The sequence below is a fragment of the Hydra vulgaris genome, chromosome 14, assembly GCF_038396675.1.
Source record: "Hydra vulgaris chromosome 14, alternate assembly HydraT2T_AEP".
NCBI lineage: Eukaryota > Metazoa > Cnidaria > Hydrozoa > Anthoathecata > Hydridae > Hydra > Hydra vulgaris.
The window spans coordinates 26,472,568-26,495,457 of NC_088933.1; the positions used below are offsets into that span (position 1 = coordinate 26,472,568).

At 28.0% G+C, this 22,890-nt stretch overlaps 1 protein-coding gene across 1 annotated transcript; it reads right to left on the reverse strand.

Annotated features, from left to right (window-relative positions):
- Window positions 1-1,913: 1,913 nt before the first annotated feature.
- Window positions 1,914-18,736, reverse strand: LOC100209701 (ATP synthase subunit gamma, mitochondrial). Its single transcript, XM_065817588.1, has 8 exons — window positions 18,593-18,736; window positions 11,249-11,298; window positions 4,855-4,986; window positions 4,542-4,751; window positions 3,432-3,567; window positions 2,452-2,516; window positions 2,222-2,377; window positions 1,914-2,078 (listed from the first exon to the last, which is right to left on the reverse strand). Exons 1-8 carry the CDS (start codon window positions 18,727-18,729, stop codon window positions 1,966-1,968), a joined length of 999 nt encoding a protein of 332 aa, XP_065673660.1. The 5' UTR covers window positions 18,730-18,736; the 3' UTR covers window positions 1,914-1,965.
- Between the last annotated feature and the right edge of the window lie 4,154 nt (window positions 18,737-22,890).

Here is a 22,890-nt window from a genome sequence, read left to right on the forward strand (position 1 = left end):
AGTTTTTCAAAAATATATTAACGATTTTTTTTGCGATAAAATGTCACGTGACAAAACTCCCTACTTATATTTCTCGCGTTGACAGTTCACACTAACTGCAGGGGTGAATAAAAAAAGCTGCTTCAATATATAATTACTTTGCAATCAAGAATTCTTAAACAAACCATTAGAAATCCTCTTTCCCCTAATCTATCTCCATTGTTACTATACCTTTTGATATTTCAAAAGATAGTAATAACACTATACAACCTTAACTAGCTCATACACATTTGCACAATAGACCAATTGTTTTTTTTTTGTTTGAAGTTCTGTAACACTAAAGAAACAATCTAAAACACTGTCTTGAAACGCAAGTTTTTTCTCTTTTGGTATGCTTAACTCATCAACACTCTTATTTCTTTTGAAAATGTCGAAATTGAAAAGTCACAAGGAATTTACTTCAAGAATAACGTTAAGTGGTCTGATCAAATAAATATTGCATCATTAAAAGCTAACCAGATACTTGGTATTCTTAAAAGAACTTGTATTAGTTGGAATCTAATTAGGTTTTTTAAACTATGCACCACCTATGTACGTCCGCCGCATGAGTTTTGCGCTTCATTATGAAACCCCTATATAAAAATGATATTGAGAAATTCAATTTCAAAATCAACTCAGAGCAACTAAACTAGTTCCTCGATTGAGAAACATGAACTACGAATCTCGATTGGCAAATTTAGGCTTAACAATACTTTCAGAAAGACAAATGAGAGGCGATTTGATTCAGTATTTCAAAATCTTCAAAAAAATTAATGAATTCAAGTTCCTAAATCCAAATATAACACTTGTTTTTCAAATTGTCCTGCAGGAAACTTACGAAACAAAATCCACAACCATGCCATTGTCAGAGAAATTTCAAATAACTTGCAGACTCAACTTCTTGACTAATAGAATTGCATCCCAATGGAATGCCTCGCCTTCTGTTGTTTTCTCACATTTTGACAACGAATTTAAAAATAAATACGATAATTTTTGTCGCTCCATGAGAATAAAGCTTACTATAACAGGACCTCGATAGATGTCCAGTTCATAGAAGCTAACTACTTCTACTGTAGATTATTTATAATAAAAATAAAGTAAAAAACTAATATCGCCTGAAAGTTCAACACTTTTGAATCGATTTTAAATCAGACACGGTTGATTTAACATCAAACTTATTAACAAAGACACAAATAACTTTCCTTAATTCTGATAATTCTTCTTTTAAAAATGAATTTTCTTTTTTTAAGATTGAAAGACCATATTCGCTACCTTTCAAGTTTTTAAATTCGTAGTTCAAAATTTTAAGCTCAGATTCTCAAGTTTTGATTTTTTTGTGGTTGTTAATACAAATCTCAGACACATGTTTTTCTACAGGAGTTTTAAGAGCTTTATAAGACTCATTGCCGTTTTTAAGAGAAACTTTTAGATAACCAGTATATTAAGAAAGTCACTTATAATTTATCTAGTCGGCTGTTGAAATATTTCAATACTTCGTTATGAATAGTTTCCACATCTGCTCTTTTTTTCCTTTTATGTATAACATTTATGGAAATTATCGTATATTTACGCAAGATTGCCTGTGGTTCTGAGAAATCTTGTAAAAATCGTTAAGGAACTTATTAAACTATTTGACTATCAATATCATTAAATATTTGTTAAATTTTTTTAAATAACTTTTCCTCCGTAAATTTGGCTGCCATCTTTAATTCTCGACTTAATAGGTGACTTTTGGCTAGGGATTGTAATAAAACCAGAGGTTCACACGGTGGTGAATGGTGTTTATACGGTGTTTACACTCTTTCCTATCAATTTTTAATTTTTATAGAATAAAATTTTTATTAATTTATATTATAATTGTATATACGAAGATTTTGAAAAACAAAAATTAAAAATGACTTGAAAACAAATTTTGATTTGCAAATAAACTACAGTAATATCCAAATATTATTCCTTAGTTTCTAGAGCAACTGAACCAGAAATAATTTCCGTAAGTTCAGTGGTGATAACAGCTTGTCGAGTGCGATTATATTTAACTCTAAGACGATCTATCATGTCACCTAAAAAATATATATCAGATTACCACATGCAATAAAACAGTCTTAAACTAACAATTTGTATTTTATATAATCGACATTAAAAGATTAATATAAATTAAAACAAACTAGAAAGATAAAGGAGTATAATACAGTATTTAACTAACCAGCGTTCTTTGTAGCATTATCCATTGATGACATTCTAGCACTTTGCTCTGAACATGCTGACTCCTTCATACCAAAGTAAATTAAATTTGCTAGAGAAAATTCATGATAATTACGCAAAACATCTTCATCAACGTCATCGTACTGTAGCATCGTCTCTAAAAAAGAATTAATACAATTAAAGCTTAAAATTCAGATAAACGGATTTATTTACACAACTTAATATTCTAACCTGCAGTACTAAGAGTCTTGAGGGAATAAATATCCATTGGAGTGCAGGAATATGATATCACAGATCTAAATAGGTTATTAACTATAATATATAATAACAAACATTCTCAACAATTAATTAAAACATAATTATATACAGTTATGGCCATAAAAAACCCAACCACTCATAATATTATAGATAATTACTGCATGCTAGAAACACACCAAATCAAAATGCCCAAGATAACTTTTTACAATATCATTAAATGCATCAGATCAACAGATAGCATCAAACCAGGAAAATCCTTGAAAAATTAACATTAAAATCCTAAAAACTAACAATAAGATACACTGTTTAGCTATGAAGGACGTATAGTTTTCAAGCTTACAAATACTTAGTCAACTGTTTCCTAGTGTGAATGCTAGTTGTGAACGTTTTCACACACGACAAAGCAATTTGCTATTAGGTACAAGTTGGCAAGACATAGTTCCAAGAAAATGCAATTATAGTTTTTAACATGTGGGCGGGCAATCACTTGATTTAAACTCAAGAAGGGAATCAACTCAAATTCACCAGATCGCAAAATTTTTTGCAGAAAAAATAACAAACTTTCAAGATCATTAACTGGCTTTGGCCATTTACAAGTCACGATTGCTTAATTCACCATTTGAAACTCCATCAAAAACTAATGCGTGAAAACCAAACCTCACAAGCACATCTGAGAAGAACACCTATGAAAGTTTGGTGTCATTAAAACAAAGCCCAAATTATGTCACTTGGTGCCTTAATGTTGTAAAGAACAGAAGCTGTTCTAAAAGTTCAAAGTACTAAGAAGTTTATACTGAGAAGTTTATATTGAGACTTATCTAATGATAAATGCATTCAATATACAGCTGAAAAACCAGTTTTGCTATAAATATTACTATATACAAATAATTATTGGGTGGTCACTTTTTGGCCATAACTGTATACAAGTATAAAGAAGACTACTATTAACTCACTTAAATCTGTTGTAAAACATTTCTCCATGATCAAAGTCATAACCTGAATCTAAAACCTGCTCTGCAATAAAAGATGCTTCTTCAAAAATCGGTGGCTTGCGACCCAATTCATTCATATTGAATAGAATGTCACTAGCTATGTACAATAGTAAAATTTATTTTTAATTTGGCTATTTTGAATACCTTATTTATATTTACTTCAAGTCAACAAAATGCTTATAAATATTACAATGCAAATAATAACTATTTTACATCTGATCAAATAGTTTTTTAAATGATTATTGTATATAAACAAACAGTTATGGAGGTTGATTTTGATTGGTTAGATTAAATAAAGCGGAAGCTGGTTTGGAAGCTAGATTGATTAACTAATAATAGATTACAACTTTTCTACCTAGTGGACACCTGCTGTATTAAAACCTATTTAAACTTAAATTTACAATAGTTTTAGGTAGAAAAGTTATTTAAAAAGTAAATAACACTAATTTATGCATAATAGATATTTTAGCTTGACTCAAATAATATATAAAAACTTTTTATTAACACATCTATTGTAGCTATAATTCTTTAGATTATACATTAAAAAAAATTCTACATAATTTATAATAATTTTTGTATAACAATTTATGTATCTACTTATACTCTATGTATTTCAATTATAATTATGTGCCTCATAATAACTTATGTAATTTATTTATTTTAACTTATATAATTTATTTATTACTAAGATTAAACATATTTATATGAAAATTTTAAGTCCCTCTAAAAAAATTAAAAGAATATAGTTTACATTTATAAAATCTTTTTATGTTCTTTTATAAATTATACAAAGATATTCTTTATTATTATAATAAAAATATACAACCCTCGGAAATAGGGTCGGCATTTGGCAATGCTGACCTAAAAGTGTTTGAGGTCGGCAATTTTTTGCAGACCTCATTTTTATGTTTTATGGTTTTATGGTACCCCTTTGAGCTAAATATTTTTTGCCAACCTCTAACAGTTTGAGGTCGGCAATTTATTGCCAACTTTTCCTAACTCCAAGGGTTAAATATAATGACAAATAAAAAATATAATAATGATAAATGGCTGAACAAAAAAAAATCTTACAATGTGTTCTTTGCAAGATGTTTCTTGCTTTATCACCACACACAACAAGTTTAGTTTTGACCCCTACTGGTAAGGAAGCAACACGTGCTTTAACAGCTTTAGAAAGACCAGAGTGAACTGAGCCACACAAACCACGATCTGATGAAATAGCAATAATTAAATGATTTTGCTCATCCACTTCCTTGGGTAATGAGGCTTTTTGATACAAAGCTGAATAGAAACACAGAATATAGTAAACTTTTCTTTACTACTTGCACTTTTGTTAGACCATACATAATTCCTTATTTTATATTGAAATTTATTTCAAACAAACCTTGGGCCCCAATTCCATATACTCGAGCTGTTTTGAGTTCCCTTTCAGCTTTTGAATATTTAGCTGCTGAAACCATTTGCATAGTCTTTGTAATTTTCCTGATGTTTTGGACAGATTTCAACCGAAGACGAACTAAAATTGTATTAATAATATTAGTATATTAATATTATATAATATACTAATATAATATAAAAATATATTAGTATAAAAATATTATTACAATAATAGTTTAAATTTTATTAAGAAACATAAATTGTATTGAATTTTGTTATTGTATGTGAATTTTAGTTAAGAAAATAGCAGGTTTATTATTTAATAAAAGTTCTTAATACACTTTCAAATACTAAAACTATGATGTCCTAATCACACACTAAAATACTTTAGTTAGCAAAAAACATAAGCATTATTTTAATTGCAACAAATCTTTTTGTTTATCTATTTCTTTTGTTCGTTAAATAGTTTGATAAAAAATCATGATAACACTTTAATGTACAAACTATTTTATTTAGAATTTAAATAAAACCTAGGCTTTTTAATTTTTTTTTAATCAAGAATACATGATTCTCAGAATTTGACATCCACATTATTTTCAGTTGTCATGCGCAAAATTTTGGGAGGTAAACAAACATTTAGCAAAATCAACTACCCATTAAAATTTTTTCTCAAAATCTTGTGTACTAGTTAGTATTGGCTACGGATAATACCTTTTTTCAATTTTTTTTTTCTTCACTCAAAAAATATCTAGAAATGTCAGATACAGTATCTAATGAACCTGATGATGCTTTATTTTTAAACAAAATGACATGGCAAAACTTTAAAGTTATGTCTATTGAAGCACTGCAAGTGCTTCAACAAACATAACTTTAAAATTTTGCATATTTCTATCATTAAGAAAAAAATCACCAGGGGATCACAAAACTTTAGTATATTGATAGTTAATTTTTATCAAGATAATTATCCAAACAAATGAGAAATGGGTTGTAATATTACTTCATATATACTATATCCATATCACATTATATATACTATATCCTTATATATCAGTATCAAGCCTTCCTGGGAAGCGCATACAGTCGCACACCTTGTTCATCCACATTCGCACACCTTGTTCGTCCAGTAATTTTTTTAGACAATTTGACCACATTTTTATATAGTTTTTAAGAATTTGCGGCAAAAGAAACTGATAAGAAACTATAGAGAATAAAACAGCAATACTTAAAGAAAGAAAACAAAAGAAATGAATACTATAAAAAATAGAACAAAAAAACTAAACAAAAGTTGAAAACTAAAAAAAGAAAATTTTTGTCAAAAATACAATACAATACATACATGCATGCATGCATACATACATACAAACATAAATATATACATATATACACACACATGTTATAGTAGTTAAGTTTGTAGTTGCTTTGATTAACTAGTGTACAAGTTATGCTTTCCATCTCTTATAAGACGCAGTGTTTGTTGGTTAAAACAATTTTTGTATGTTGTATTTGAAGTGGCTATCTTGAACCTGAAGTTGGAACTTTGTCTTGTTATTTTAGAATTATTTTTTGTCTTTATGTGTAGCAGATGGTTTGGGTTTTGTAGAATTTGTTTCAGGATTTTTATACATATATTTTGTTCTTGCAATTTATGGACTAATGCCTATAGATTTTAGCGTTTTTAGATGTATTTTCTGTATTTGGTGCTTTATTTTGAAACTGCTTGCACACAGTAACGGTGCACTATAGATCAATTGACTAAGTCCAATGTTTCGGTATATTGTTACTAGTATTTCACTATGAAAGCCTAGTTTTTTTAGACTATTAATCAAGTATTGAGCTGAGGAAAATTTGGGCTTGATATGCTGCTATCGTTGGTCGGTGTTTATTTCTATATTTAAATTTAATCCTAGGTATTTATATGATGTCACATATTCGAGAGATTTGGAGTTAATGAAAAGAATTGGTGGTGGGCAAGTGTCAAGTTTGTTACTCATTTGTCATGATTTTGCATTTTGTTATGTTTAATAACATTTTGTTTTTGATGCACCAGTTATTAGCTTTGTTGCAAATGTCCTGTGGTAGAGTTGAGTGGGCTAGGTCTCCAACAATGTATGCAAGGATGTCATCAGTAAATTTTTATAGCTCAGTATTGCAGTCAATTATATCATTTATATCAAGTATGAAGAGTATAAAGAGAACAGGTCCAAGTGCCTTGGATGAATCTACCTTCCACAGGTCGCCATTCTGTTGCTATGCTGTTAGTATAAATTCACTGATATCTGGTCTGTAGGTACAATGCAATCCAGGAAATAAGCCATTAAGGGTTTGGTAATAATTTTTAATTTTTAGTTAAAATCATTAATAATTTGGTAAGAAGACGCTTATAATCAACTATTTCAAAAAACTTGAAAAAACTAAAAAAAATAAATACTAAAAAACAAAATATTAGGTATATTGATAATTTGGTAAGAAGACGCTTGTAATCAACTATTTCAAAAAACTTAAAAAAACTAAAAAAAAAAAAATACTAAAAAACAAAATGGAAAAAAACACAAAAAACTATTTAGTTTTTTAACTTCTGATAGTAGCATTTGATATAAACCTCTTTTTCCTGGCAGTACATACAATGTTATGTTTCACATCAAACATTCATTTTGAACGATAAAGCTTTTGTCTGCCATAACATAAGAAACTCGAGGAACTAAATTAAAAATTTTGATTCTATTATCAACTTTTTATCTGGAAATTGATCCTGGGTATGCATGAAACAAATTTAATGAACGAATTAAGTGTAATACTGATTAATATTTTTATTGTATTATGGTCATAGATCATCCTGGTCATATTTAAAAAATCCGGAAAATTGTTTAGGTAAAATATCCAAAAAATCCGGATTATATTTTTGCTTATTTTCCTCTTAATTTTTTTTTTAGCTTGTTCAACGAGTTGTTTCAAATTTTTTTTTCTAAACTTTTTTTAATTTTTGTATGAGTGATGAGTGGAAAAGCCTAAAAAACAAATATATAACAAAAATATATACCTAAACTTGTATGTATGGTAAATGTTTTGGATATCCAGATAACCTCAAAGTTGAGAAAAATATCTGGATTTCCGGAAATATCCAGAAAAAGATAATCTCTATATGGTGCTTATATTCAGACCAAGTAATTTTTTGCAGATCAGGATTTTGGGTGTTTTAATAAATCAAAAAGATAAATCTTTTTCTAGTAAGGCAAATCTTATTTTCATTAATGTTAGCAACATTTCATCTTTAGAGCAAACTTTGCTTTTGCTCCAAATTTATTAGGAAACTTTTTAAATTTTCTATTTATTTTTAATTTTGTTAGAACCATACCATCATTTACGTATTAATTGATGTACTATACCATGTATGGCATTAAAAATTTCTTTATTTTTAATACCAGTGTAAAAATTTTTTTTTTTATCTGTACTTAAGATTGTTTGGTGAAAATCTTCATGAAATTTGTATTTTGCTAGCTTTCTGAGCAATATTTTATTTTCTTGAATTTTTATTAGTAAGCTCATCAAGCAGTTTATTACAAAGATCCTCTAATTGTCGTTTATAAGTTCTTTATTGTTATGGATAAAAAATGCATCAACATTCCTATTATTACTTATTTCAGTAGTATCTTAGTTTATGTTGTGCAACATTTCTGAATTAAAGTTCACTTTTGTATGTGAAAATTCTTTTTGATTTTTTTCTGGTAAAAAAGTTACACTCTCAGGTAATAAAGTTACACTCTCTTTTTATATATTTTATATAATTAAAAGATGCCAATCTTACAACCCATCCAAAAAAAAGTGTAGCCTTTACATTAATAAAAAGGATTTTTTTATGACTTTTGATAATGAATCAATATAAATAAAAAATACAGCTATATACAGTAGTGGCCAAAAAATTAAGGCATGTCATTAAAAATAACTCAAATTTTGCAGTGTAAATTTTTTATTGAATAAACACAATAGAAAATGTAAAATAAATTAAAAAAAAAAGATAAATTATCAAAAATTGTTAATATTCAATAAAATAATAGTTATAGCACCAAATTATAGCAAAAGTACAGTTTAAAAGACTTAAATGTTACAGTTCAATACTTTGTCGGATGTCCCATATTATTAAGCACGACTTATATTCTTCTTGACATACTATTTACTAATGTTTTACAAAATTCTCGAGTGATTTCATTAGTCCACACTTCTTTAAGAACTTTTTGAAGATGTTCTAAAGATTTAGGCTGATGTGCTGGAATTTTCTGCTTCATTATATTCCAGCAGTTCTCGATAACATTAAGATCGGGTGAACTTGAGGGCCAATTAAATAATAATTCAATTTTATTATCAGTAAACCACTTCTTAACTGTTTTAGCGTGTTTAGCATGTTTGTATGACAAGGTGCTGAATCTTGCTGGTTTTAGTAATTTCCATGCGCAGTTTCACTTTGTCTTTCAATACACTTAGATACTTTTGTGCATTGACTTTTTCACCTTTTTTAAAGATGTGCAACCCGCATTGGCTTTGCGCTGTGATTACTCCCCATACCATGACTGAAGGAGGATGTTTTACTGTTTTTGTGGTATACTTTGGATTCAGGTGTTCTCCCACAGGTCTTCTAACATAATTATAGCCCGTGCTTCTAATTTGTTGAAACATACTTTTTTGAAAGGTTTTAAGCTGGTTTTCTTGCAACTAGACCAAAGTCATAACACAACCTTCTTCTTATTGTTCTCGAACTAATAGTAAGTCTCCTTTCCATAGCAAGTTGTGATAACCTTGCAGATGTTGTGTGGGGCTCACGATTAACAACATTCTTTAAAAAACAGTCTTCTTGTGATGTACTCACACGTTTTCTACCATAATTTTTGCGATTTGAATAGTCTTGCACATGTAAAGCATTTTGCATGGCACATCTTGATATTTTTAATTATTTTGCTATACTACTTTGAGAATAGCCCTTCGAAAATAGTGCATTTATTTTACCTTTCACAAAGTTATTAATATCATGCTTTTTACCCACAATATCACAACTATGGCAACCTGACGGTGTAAAATAAATCAAAATATCTTCAAAAATCAAAATGTAATAAAAAAAATTATGTATCCAAGGTAATAACGCCATAAATAAACAATAAGTTTAAAAAACATAGCTTGCCTTAATTTTTTGGTCACTACTGTATATGTGTGTATATATATATATATATCAGTGGTGTACCCTCATGGCTGTCCGCTGGCACGGTACTTGTTTTCTTCAAAGTGACTGAAATTTTAATTAAAAATTTCTGTCAGTAGCCCGGCAGGATGACCAAACAATTTGTTAATTGTTCTTATTAATAAAACTACATTTTAATTGAAGTAGAAAAGCATCTAGAAAAATAGAGTGGATATTCAAATAATATTTAAAACTTATTAAGGAACTTATACAACTTTATGAAAATGTACTGTATAAAAAGTTTAACATTATGAAATGTTACGCATAACGAAAAATGCATTATGAAAAATGTTACCCATAAAAACGCACGTTTATTTTAAAAATCAACTAATAAAAACTTTTTATTGGTTGATTTTAAAATTAACGCTGTTTTTATGGACTATTAGAAACAATTTTCATAATGTTAAACTTTTTATAAAGTACATTTTTATAAAGTTGTTTAACTATTTGTAATAGTTTCTAAAGTTTTTAATAATATTTGAATATCCACTTTATATTTTTTAGATGGTTTTCTACTTTTATTAAAGTTTGGAATTACTAATGTTGTTTGAACAAAAAATGAAGTTTAAAAGTTATAAGTACTTTATAAAAGTAATAAAACTATTATAGTTTTATTACTTTTATAATGCAGTTAGTGACTAGAGTGTTGTTACCTTTGCAGTCATTTGAGTTAGTGATTAGAGTGTTGTTACTTTTGCAGTCGTATTGTTTTGTTTTTTAAAGATTTTTCCCTACAAACCTATAATAATTTTCTCCTTAAAAACAATGTAAACGGCTTTTTGCATAAACTAAAATTTTTAAAAAATCATTAGTTTTACCCGAGAAAAAAAAAACAAAACTTTAACACCAGACTACTGATCATCATAGCGGGCAACTCAAATGAGAAATAAAAACTGTTTCAGTTACCCGCAGGGCGACTGGGAAAAAGCTGGAGGGTACACCACTGTATATATATATATATATATATATATATATATATATATATATATATATACATACACAACCCTCGGAATTAGGAAAAATGAGGTCGGGAATAATTTGCCGACCTCAATCTTTTTGAAGTTGGCATAATTAAAATATATATTTTATAAAAATATATTTTATAATTAAAATTAAATTTAAATTTAAATAAAAAAAAACAATTAAAAGCAGTATAACAAGAAAATAAATAAACTACCATCTTTTAAAGTGATGTTTTGTTGAGGGGTAGTGCTAAAACTTCGGCTGCTAAGAAATATATATAAAGAAGAAATCAGAAATAAAAAATTGCACTAGAAAATCAAAAAATAAAAGTAGAAATAAAAAAAAAAACCATTGCAAAAACAAAACTTTTTTAATTAAAAATCAAACCTAAACAATTTATTTATAAAAGTTTGCAAATCTTTCAAAATTTATACTATTTTTGAACTGATACAACTTTCGTGTTGTTCAACATGCTAGTTTTGAATACATTTTTTTAGCAAAATAGGTAAGTCGAACAATTTTTTTGGTAAGTCTGACAATTTTTTACAAAATGGTAGGCTTAAAAGTACAGTCTTTGTTTTAATTTTATATACTTCTTGTAGTAGAGTCACTACAGTCTTGATTAATCTTTCTTTTTTAATTATGTTACAATGCTGATGTGCAGAGAAAAACTAGTTGAGTGCAGTAATACTGCAATATTACTACTACTACTACTACTACTACTACTACTACTACTACTACTACAGGCCTTCTCAGGAGAGGCGTGCGGTCGCACGCCTTGAGTGAACACAGATATAATTTTTTTTTAGATAACTCGGCCACGCTTTTTTAGCATATATTAAAAATGGCGCATTTTTAAAAAGGCGCTGAAAAAATCAAACTAATTTGTTGTATTATTCTATTATTTTTATTACAAATTTTTATTTGTTTTTTATTACAAATTTTTTTCTTATCACAAAATTTAAATATATATTTTTTCTTGTTACAATATATTCTGGCTTTAATGCTGTTTTACATAAAAATAGGAATACATAAACTCGATATCCGTTTAACAATAAAAAAGAAATATAAATCAGTTGTAAAAAAAGTTTTAGGGGGGAGGGGGTAACACCTCGGGCGGCGTAATATTCGGACCACTGAAATATTTAATACCACAAGCGATTTTTAAAAAATGCATCTGTGATTCTTGCTAGATTATTATCCAAACTATTTTATATGTTTTTTTTTTCTTATTTTTAGGGTGTTTATTTTTTTCAGCAACGATATTTGAGACAAGTCGAGGAACGAAACAGAAAATGTGTTCAAAAACTTTTTTAATCTATTTTAAAAATATATTTATATTATTGTAAATGTTACAAGTTATTCAAATAATAAATCGTATTTATGAGTAGTTTTATCATTTGAAACTTTGAAAGATTTAAAATCGATTACACAAATGCACTTTATATTATTTCGTCATCTATAAGATGCCCAAATTTGACATTAATACCATTTGGCAGCTGTTGAGGTCGTTCGTTTTATGCAAAACCTTTAAAACCGATCATTCCATTAATTATCTCTTCCGTGTTGCATTTGAAATGATTTTATTCTTACATCAAACTTGTTCCGTAATTACAATTAAAATACCACAACATTTCCTAAGTACTTTTTTGCAATGCAATAAAATGGATTTTCCAAATATCTTGCTAATAGCTGATTTGTGTTTGTGTTTTTCAGCATCGAATAGTGCCGTCGAAAGATGTTTCAGCACACTAACAACAATATTGTCAGATAAAAGACTTAGTCTGCAGCATAATACCTTGGAAGAGTGCATGCTTATTTCTGGAAACAACCATGCATGGACTGTAGAAGAAAAAAACAAGATATTGCAAGATGCCGTAAGAAAATATTTACAAAAGCGCAGAACAAAAAAATTTCCACTCGAAAAAAAAATTAACTTTGCTCCAAATCCTGAAAATGTAAATGAAGAACCGATAACTGCACATCCAATAAGTGACACAAGTTCATCCGACAATGAACTATTGTGTCCAGATGAACGAGATGCAAAATCTAGCGAAAACAAAAGTAGCTCCACTGACATCTCGGGAACAGATGAGGAATGCAGTGACGATGAAAGTTGTTCTACTGACAGTGAATGCAGCAAAATACTTTAAATTTCTTTGTTAAAATAATAACTATATAATACTTTAATAACTTGTAACAATTATAATAATATAAATATATTTTCAAAATAAATTAAAAAAGTTTTCGGTCACATTTTCTGTTTCGTTTTTCGATTTGTCTCAAATATTGTTGCTGAAAAAATCAACACCTAAAAATATATTATAAATAATTATAATATAAAAAAAATAAATAAATAAATAAATAAATATATATATTTTTTTTATGTTTACTTGACATAAAAAAAAAATTGTAATAAGAAAAAAAAAAAAAAAATTTAAATAAATATAAATATATATATATATCATTTTTATGTTCATATTTTTATATTAATAATAAGAATAAATTATGAACAAAAATAATAAAATAATACGACAAATTAGTTAGGTTTTTTTAGCGCCTTTTTAAAAATGCGCCATTTTTAATATATGCTAAAAAACGTGGCCAAATTCTCAAAATATATATATATATATATGCGTGGTCACTCAAAGCGACCGACCGCACGCCTATCCTGGGAAGGCCTGTACTACTACTACTACTACTACTACTACTACTACTACTACTACTACTACTACTACTACTACTACTACTACTACTACTACTGTTGCTGCTGCTGTTATTGCTACTGCAGCTACTACTAACACTACAGCCTCTAATATTGCTGTTGCTCTTGCAATTTTCTTGACTAATCAGATGTTGGGAGATTATAATATTTTAATTTACAGGTGCTTATACTTAAATGCTTGTGTTTCAGGAGTTATGTAAGAAACCTTTTTTCAAACAAAAAAATAATAACTAAGACTAAATAACTAAATAAACTAAATAATAATAAAGAAGAGATAAAGTGAAAGTTGTTATAAGGGTTATTCCATGGCAAAAGGAGCAAAGATTATAAGGGTCATTCTATGACAATAAGATGAGCAAAGGTCCTTCATGAATCTTTTCAGATTTTATTGAAACTTTTTGCTTTTGTACATATATATGAGAAAAGCATGTTTTGAAAATTTTAGATCAATATCTAATATAGTTCTTCAGAAAACACTATTTAAGTAGTGGGCTATTTTGCATGAAATATAAGCAAAAAGGGTTTTTTTTATTTTATTTTTAACAGCTAATAACTTTTGAACAAGTTAGTTTTATACTTCAATTATTTCAAGATAGCAAGTATGCTGTGGATACTTTTAAAAGAACAAAAAATTTTAATTCTGGCATCTCAACTTTTTCCATAATGGCAGGCTAAAGTTTATATTTTCGTTTTGGAATGGAAATTTTTTGTGATTTTAAAGAGCTTAATCTTAAAACCAGTTCAAAAATTAATACAAATCAAATAGACTTTTCTCTAATTCGATTGCGCTACTAGTTTCTTAACATTAAAACGAGGCCAGTAAGGACAAAAATGTAAACAAATAGTGACAAATTGCTTAAATAACCCTTCTTAGTTTACTAATTTATCTGCTTATCTATTTTTAAAAAAAAAAAACTTTGAATTTTTGGTAAAACAATTTACAGAAGACAATAAAAAATTAACAAATGTCAAAGACATGTTAAATCATAATAAAATTGTTGAAACACACACACACACACACAAATACACACACACAAACACACACAGATATATATATATAATATGCCGGGAAACTATTTCTTAAGAAGAATCACTCATTTGGCTATTATGCACAAGTCCAAAGGAATGAGTTTATTTGGACTGAATCAATGTTTGTTTATAGATATGTTTGTTTATGAAATGACTTATAGTGGAATTATTGTAAACATTAACTTTGATAAACGTGATTTTTTAAATGCTGTAGATAAGTTGGAGTATTTTTATAAAAAATGAAATTTATCTCAATAATAAATAGTACATTTCATGTATTTTTACAGTTTTATAAGAGGATCTATAAAGTAAAAATGGCACATTCTACATGAATTTGTAAAGCTGCTATTGTTTGACTTTCTATAACTTCTTTGTGTAATAGTTGATTTCTTCCATTACGTGTTATACCAAAAAGCTTAAGCTCTCTTAGAATTATCTGTCTTTCATAAGCTAAAGATTTTGGTTTAATACCTCGTCAAAAAATTTACACTAGTTGCAGAAAGACCCTGCATTCCAAACATCATGATTGAAAAGAAAATGAACTCCAAGAAAAAGAAATTTATGTTGACAACCTTACATTAAAAGAAGATTTTAATTCAAGTATTGCAAGTTTTAGAACTCTTACACTAAAGGCTGTTGCCAGCGTGCTAGATTTAGAATTAGCTGCACTCGGTGAAATCTAATCATCTTCAAAAAAATGTTTGAAAAAAACAAAGATTTAGACAATATTATGATTCAAATCAAGCCAAAATTTAATAAAACATTGTCAAAATCAGAAAAACACTTCTTACACTCACTCCAGACAGTTGGTCAATAGCGAAAACTCAGAAGTACTTTTTGACTTCAAAAAGATCTATAGTTCAAGCCAGAAAATTAAGAAAAAAAAGTGGAATATCAGTGTTTCACAGAAAGACTTGTGATCGATCGTCATTATATGACCAAGCAAATCACATTTTGCTTCGACAATTCGACCATGGCTATTTTAAAAAAACGTTTTAAAAATGTGCTAAATGAAAGTATACTTTAAGTGAAATAAATTACATCAAAACTTTTTGACAAATGTTTTTATATTAGCGAAACGCTTTTAAATAAAGTAACAATTTACTGATAATGATTTTTTTTAAAAGTAAAAATGACAGTAGTATATAACTTTTTAATTTATATTACATAAATTATTTAAGTACGCATTTTTTATAATAAACATTAAAAGATAAAAAATTATTTTGTTTTTATAAACAATAACTTTCTTTGACAATGAAAGTCTCTTTAACGAATTTTAATATAAGATTAATTAAAGTTAATACATTTAAAAAGATGAAAAAAAAATTTTGTTGAAAAAAAAAGTCAAATTTTTTGAAAACTCTTACAATTAAATAAAAAAATAAGTTAGATCTTTAATGCTTTTATATCATTGAAACGCTTTTTAATGAACTAATAAAACACTTCTAATGAATATTAAGTAATAATAAAAAACTTTTTTTTTTAATTTTATTTATATAATTATGTATTTATTAGGATAAATGTTAATATTTTAAAACAAATTTAAAAAAAAAAAAGTACAAATGTTAAAACAAGGAATGAAATGGTTTTTTAATGTGTAATTATTTATTTGTTTACATTTACATGGAAATTGATATATTTAAATTAGTAAAAAAAAAAACACTATAATTTAAATCAAGTGTGCTTATTTTTTAAACAACCATTAAAAATATTTATTAATGTTCTAAACATTAATAAAGGCAAAAAATTATTCCGAATGTAATTAAAAATATCATTTAAATAACTAAGCATTTTAGTTTGTTGAGCTTTGTTTTAGTTAAGTTTAATATATATATATATATATATATATATATATATATATATATATATATATATATATATATATATATATATATATATAATTTATGTTTTTGCTTTAGTTAAGTGTTTCTTTTATTTTCTTTTTCATTAAGATTTTTTTTCTTTTTTAAAAGTGAATTTTTTTTAGATAAGTTCAAGTAAGTTTTTTTAGCGCATTTTTTAATATTGAAAACATGTCAAACGCGTGGTCAAATCCCCAAAACAAAGTATTTTTTGCGTGGTCATATAATTGCGTGCGATCACATGTCTTCCTGTGAAACACTGAATATTGTCAAAACTTTTATCAAAATCAGGTAGAAAACTTAGCAAAGATGTAATTACAGAGGTTGTTCAGTTCTATCAATGCGATGAATATTCAAAAGTTTGTCCAGAAAAGAAAGAGTTTGTTTCAGTTAAAGTAGATGATATAAAGCAATACATTCAAAAATGATTTCTTTTAGTCAATATGAAAGAACTTCATATTGAGTTTAAAAAGAAACATAATTATCCTAAAGTTGGACTTTCAAAATTTTGTGAGCTAAGGCCATTTGTGGGTTGTGCTTCTGATCTGCATGCAGTTTGTGTTTACCAGTACCATCAAAATGTAAAGGTCCTTGTACAGAAAATTCCTGGAATTGACACTTTGTCTAATGAAAATGAAATTAGTAAAAATTATTTTTATCAATGGCAAAAATTTTGTTGCACGAGCTATTCTACAGTCACTTAACGATCTTATTGACACATCAAGCAAAATGTACAGCTGGTGTGTTCAACAAATATCTTAAAATATTCAGTGTACTATGTTTGTATTTAAAATGTTTGTAAGTTTTTTTCATCACAACAATTTACCAATTGCAAAACATTCTGTTTGTTTTTCATTTAAAAAAACTTGAGTTGTAAAGTGGGGTTACAAGTTTTTATCTATTGGGATTGTAAGGCTACAAACATAGATATTTTTTAATTATCATTTTATAACAAATAACATTATTTAATTCAACATAATTATTTATTTTGTAAACTTCAGATTTTTTTTAGGTAAAATTTACTTGACTTTAAGAGCCTATCTTTTGGGATTATAAATAAGTGACCATTAATTTTTGTGGTTTTTATTAACACTCTTTATATAATGCATATAAGGAATTTTATGGAAAAAAAGTGCCATTTTAGGCAATAGATGCTTTGCATTGCAGATCAATTTTAAAAAAAATCTTGATCTGACTCATTTTGATGACCTATAACTTTTGATTGCAGCTCTTCAATCAACTGACTTTTTTTTTAATATTTATTCACCATGTGTAGATCAACAGTAAAACAAAAATATCAACGTTATCCTGCCATTATGTAAGAAGTTAAGATGCCAGAATTTAAACTTTTTGTTCTTTAAAAGTATCCATAGCATACTTGCTATCTTAAAATAATTGAAGCATAAAACCAATTTGTTCAAAAGTTATTAGCTGTTAAAAATGAAAAAAAACAAACTTTTTTGCTTACAGAATGAAATTTCATGCAAAATAGCCCACTACTTAAATAGTGTTTTCTCAAGAACCATATTAGATATTGATCTAAAATTTCAAAAAATCAAAAAGTTTCAATAAAATCTAAGGTGGTCCATAGGAAACCTCATAAAAATTTGCTCTACTTGGCATGGAACGACCCATAAGATAAATAAAAAAAATTGCTAATGTATCAAATGAATAGCAATAAGAGAGTAATACTCTAACTACTTTATAATTATTTATAATTATAACTTTTTTTTACCCTGTCAAAAAATAAAGCTATGAAATAAAAAGATTTCATTGATATACATTGTAAGTACTAGCACAATTCTCGTAATTAAAGTATAATTTCGTGTTCTGGTATCGGTGACAGAGATTGATTAATTGTCCTATTCTTTTTTCGCATTTTAGAAATACCTTTACCATTTATCAAAAAAAAATTGTAAAAATGAATGAAACATTTTATTACCTAGAAATTGAGATACCGGCAAAACGGTTTGCTAGTCTTGGTACCGCCATCTTCTTAAAAATTTCACCAAGCCAGTACTTGTCACATACAACCCAACATTTTAAATCGGATCTCCATCGTTTAAATCGGATCTCCATCTCATAGTATACTGTTGTAAAGTAAACAATATTTAATATTTAAAAAAAAATAAAGATTGTTCTATTTTTTTCTGAATTTTAAGTTGAATAAATTTGAAATTTTGTTTTTAATTTTAACTTTTATTCTAAAGTAATTTAAAAATGCCTAAATCGTTTAGCATGAAAATTAAAGAAAATCGTGAAGTAAAAGGTGTTCACAGGGATCAAAGCGATAATTTTTATTTGGTGTAGGCCAAACAACTTTTATTAATATATTTTTATTTTTTGTATTACATTTTATACTTTGCTTTGCTTTGCTTTGCTTTGCTTTGCTTTGCTTTGCTTTTTGTGCGTGTGTGTGTGTGTGTGTGTGTGTGTGTGTGTGTGTGTGTGTGTGTGTGTGTGTGTGTGTGTGTGTGTGTGTGTGTGTGAGTTTAGGAATGTGTGTGGTGGGAGTTGTGATGTCGTGGCGATGAGGGCAAAGCCATCGCAGCCTCATCCTACCTACTTTCTCCGCTTCTACAATTCACGGTACCGTTGCATATAATAAAGAGAGCCATAAATAGAACTGAAAATATAATACTAATGCAGCATCAATAAAATATTTAGTAGGTGTCAACAGTCATTATTAGCTTACTAATAGTAAGCCACCTATATAAAATACTATAAAAAACACTCCTATGTCCGACAATTTTATGCAAGTAAATAAAAAGAAAAATTGTTTAAGGAATCTTTTGTTTATATTTAATTACTCAAAATCCATGACCAATTATGGTTATGTATAATCATCAGCAGGTTAGCAACCTAGGGGCTACGCGGGGCAGTGCCCCAGAGCCCTCAAACTCAGGGGCCAGCGAATCCTTACCAGAAATCTTGACCGAACTGAACTTTTGGAAGTTTCTCACATTTTCAAAATAAATATGACAGGTTGTAAATTGCAACCCCACTTTAATCATGACAACTCAGTTGAGAGAAATTCAAAAGTTATGCCAAGGGAATTCTCCTAAATTCTTTTCTGTAGATTGGCAGTGTTGTCAATTTGACGGATAGTGATATATGCGTCATTCCCCAACATCAGTGTGTTTATGTTTCCTTTTATTTTACTTTTAACGTCGTCAGTGAACAGTGAGTACCTACCTTCTCAAGCACAATTTAAATTAGATTGTGCTCGAGTAGGTAGGTAGTAGTAGGTATTTGTTTAAGTATTATATATTATATTATATTTAATGCTGGGCAAATTAACGCGTTATTATCGCGTTAATGCATTAATAAATTAAAGCCGACAATTATTTGATCGCGCGTTAACGCACTTTTAATTTGTTGTTATTATTTTGAAAGTCCGTTGCTCATTGCTTCTGAATACACACACCAAACCCTGGGTAACCCAGGCTGGGTCAGAGCAGAGGGTGGAATGTTAATCAGTAAGCTACTGGCTTCTTGGGGTGGGCCTCATCAAGCGTTTTAACCAATGAAAGCATTTGTTGTGAGCCTTTGAGAGCTGCAACTTGAAAACGAAAACATTCATAAAATTTTTAGAACGTTTTTGAATGTTTTTGACTAAATAAGAATGTTTTTATGATAAAAACATTTTTACTCAGTCAGAAATATCCAAAAAGGACTTTTTTGAAATTATGTTTTTTTATGTTTTTAGAATCTGCAAGATATCTTAGTGCAACAATTTAAAATGAAATGATTGAGAGCTTGGGAACCAAACTCGAAACCCATATACTAGAACAAATTAGAGCGTCACCGTTTTTTGTCATCATAATGGATACGACACAGGACATATCAAAGGTAGATCAGCTAAGCATTGTTGTAAAGTATGCAGTAATAACCAGTTCGGAAAATGGGCAGCCAATTGATATAGAAGTAAAAGAAGTGCTTCTACGCTTTTAAGCAGCCATCAAACATGGCGCAGTAGGTTTAGTCAACCAAGTGGTGTGCATAAAAGTGTGATGAGTGGTGTGTATAATGTGTGATAAGTGGTGTGTATAATGGTGTACAAAAACATATTAAAGATATCCAGCTTAGCGCAGAGTACTAATTTTGATATATCAAAGATAAGCGTAGTGAAGCAGAGAGTATTAAAACAAAAATTCTAAATTTCGAGTTCGTGTTGCTTTGCGAATTCATGCACAGTGTATTGAACGACATCAATTATGCATCCAAAACTTTACAAAAACGCGACATCAATTTGGGCGAGGCGATTCAAGTTTTAGCAGAGACCAAAGCAAAGTTGAAAATTTATAGAAATGACTTCGAATTATTCGAAAGTGCAAAGCCAGTGAAACTGCAAGAAAATATGGTATTGATATCCATTTTCAAGAAAAAAGGCAAAGAAAAGTTAAAAAACATTTTGATGAATTCCGAGAAAAAGTATTTAAAATTGAGATTTTCAATAATGTACTAGACACAGTAATATCTCAATTAGATACACGTTTTATTGGTATAAGTGCAGTCTGTCATATATTCGATTTTCTAACACCAATATTTTTATTACAAGTTGATGAAGCAACTTTATTACAAAAGTGTGACGAATTCTAAAGAAAATATTCAGATATAATAGGCCCCAGTTTTTCACTTCAATTTATTAATATTTACCATCTAGTTTTACCTCAACTAATTCAAGCATGGGCTTGAATTAGTTGAGGTAAAATGTTCACCAATTACGTAAGGAAATAATGAGTAAATATGGAGTGCTAGCATGCGACCTAACGGAAGTATTTACAGCAATGTTATTATTCTTTACGATTCCTGTCGCTTCTGCAGCAGCTGAAAGGCCATTTAGCAAATTAAACATAATAAAAAATTATTTAAGAAATAAGATGAGTCAAACTCGACTCCGATATTTATCACTATTAGCAATTCAAAACAAAACCGCATCAAGCCTGAATTTAAACAAAGTCATTGATACTTTTGTGAAAACGAAAGCTAGGAAAATTTTTTTAATATAATTGTTATTTAGTCAGTTGGTAGGCCCGACCTTTTTATAATAAACCCTTGAATCTTCTCTATTTCGTCTTATTAGCCAAACCTACACTAAGTATTAATTGTAATTTATGTTGTTACTGTTTAATATTTTTATTACCTGCCCTGCAGTGCACAAGAGCTTAAGTAGCTTAGCATTTTAAAAGTATTTGTATATTTCATATTTTTATTTGATAAAACCTAATTAGTTTACATAGCAGTAGGGCCCCATTTTTTAATTTGCCCTTGGACCCTTGGTTACCTAGCTTCGCCACTGATAACCATTAGTTGTTCTAATTGGTTAGACATTTAACAAAGTTTTAACAAAATTGCTGTATTTTTTATTCCTAAATACCAAATGCCTTTTTAAAATAATTTTTAATGATTTGAATGTTTTTATTAGCATAATGAAAAGAACTTATCGAAGCGGCGAACAAAAAAAAGCAAAGAAAAAAAACAAACAACCAAACTTGACACAATTTTCCAAACATGGTAAAGAATGTAGTTGTAACTAATAAGAGTAACAATTTTAGAATTATATATTGTGAATGAAGAATATTTCAAAAACTGTTTAACGTATTTATGTTTTAAAAATATTTCGCGAGCATTAAAACAGTAGGTACCTATTATATGGAACATGATTGTTTTTGCTCTAAACTTTTTATTCATTGGAAAAAGAGCAAATAATGATAAATATAACTGTGCATTGCTAATGTATTCGCCCTCAAATGATAACGCTTTTGCTTTTTAAGTATAACATTTTTCAAAAAATTATTTAAACTCATCCAAACATTAAGGGGCTTAATGTGGTATTTGATTTTCAAAAATAATAATAATAAATAATCACTTAGAGAACGAGGCAAGAAAAGAACATAAATATTAGCAATCAATTTTTGAAACAAGTAGTAGCAGTTATTTGTACATTACTTGAAAATAATCTTGCGTTTAGAGGGTGAAACAAACCATTTGACGTAGGTAATAATAGAAACCTCTGGTGATCCTTTCTTTTTTTTTTTTAAAAAAAATGTTCAAGAGTATGTTGGTTTAGCCAAAACTGTCTACCGCTCAGAAACAGTTTGCGAAGAGTTCATTTAATTGATTAAAAAAAATAGAATTCAAGAAAACATTGCGCCAGATGAAAAAAATATAAGTTGAGTAAAAAAAAAATTATGGGAAATGCACTTGATAACCTAAAGACAATTACTAAATATTTTA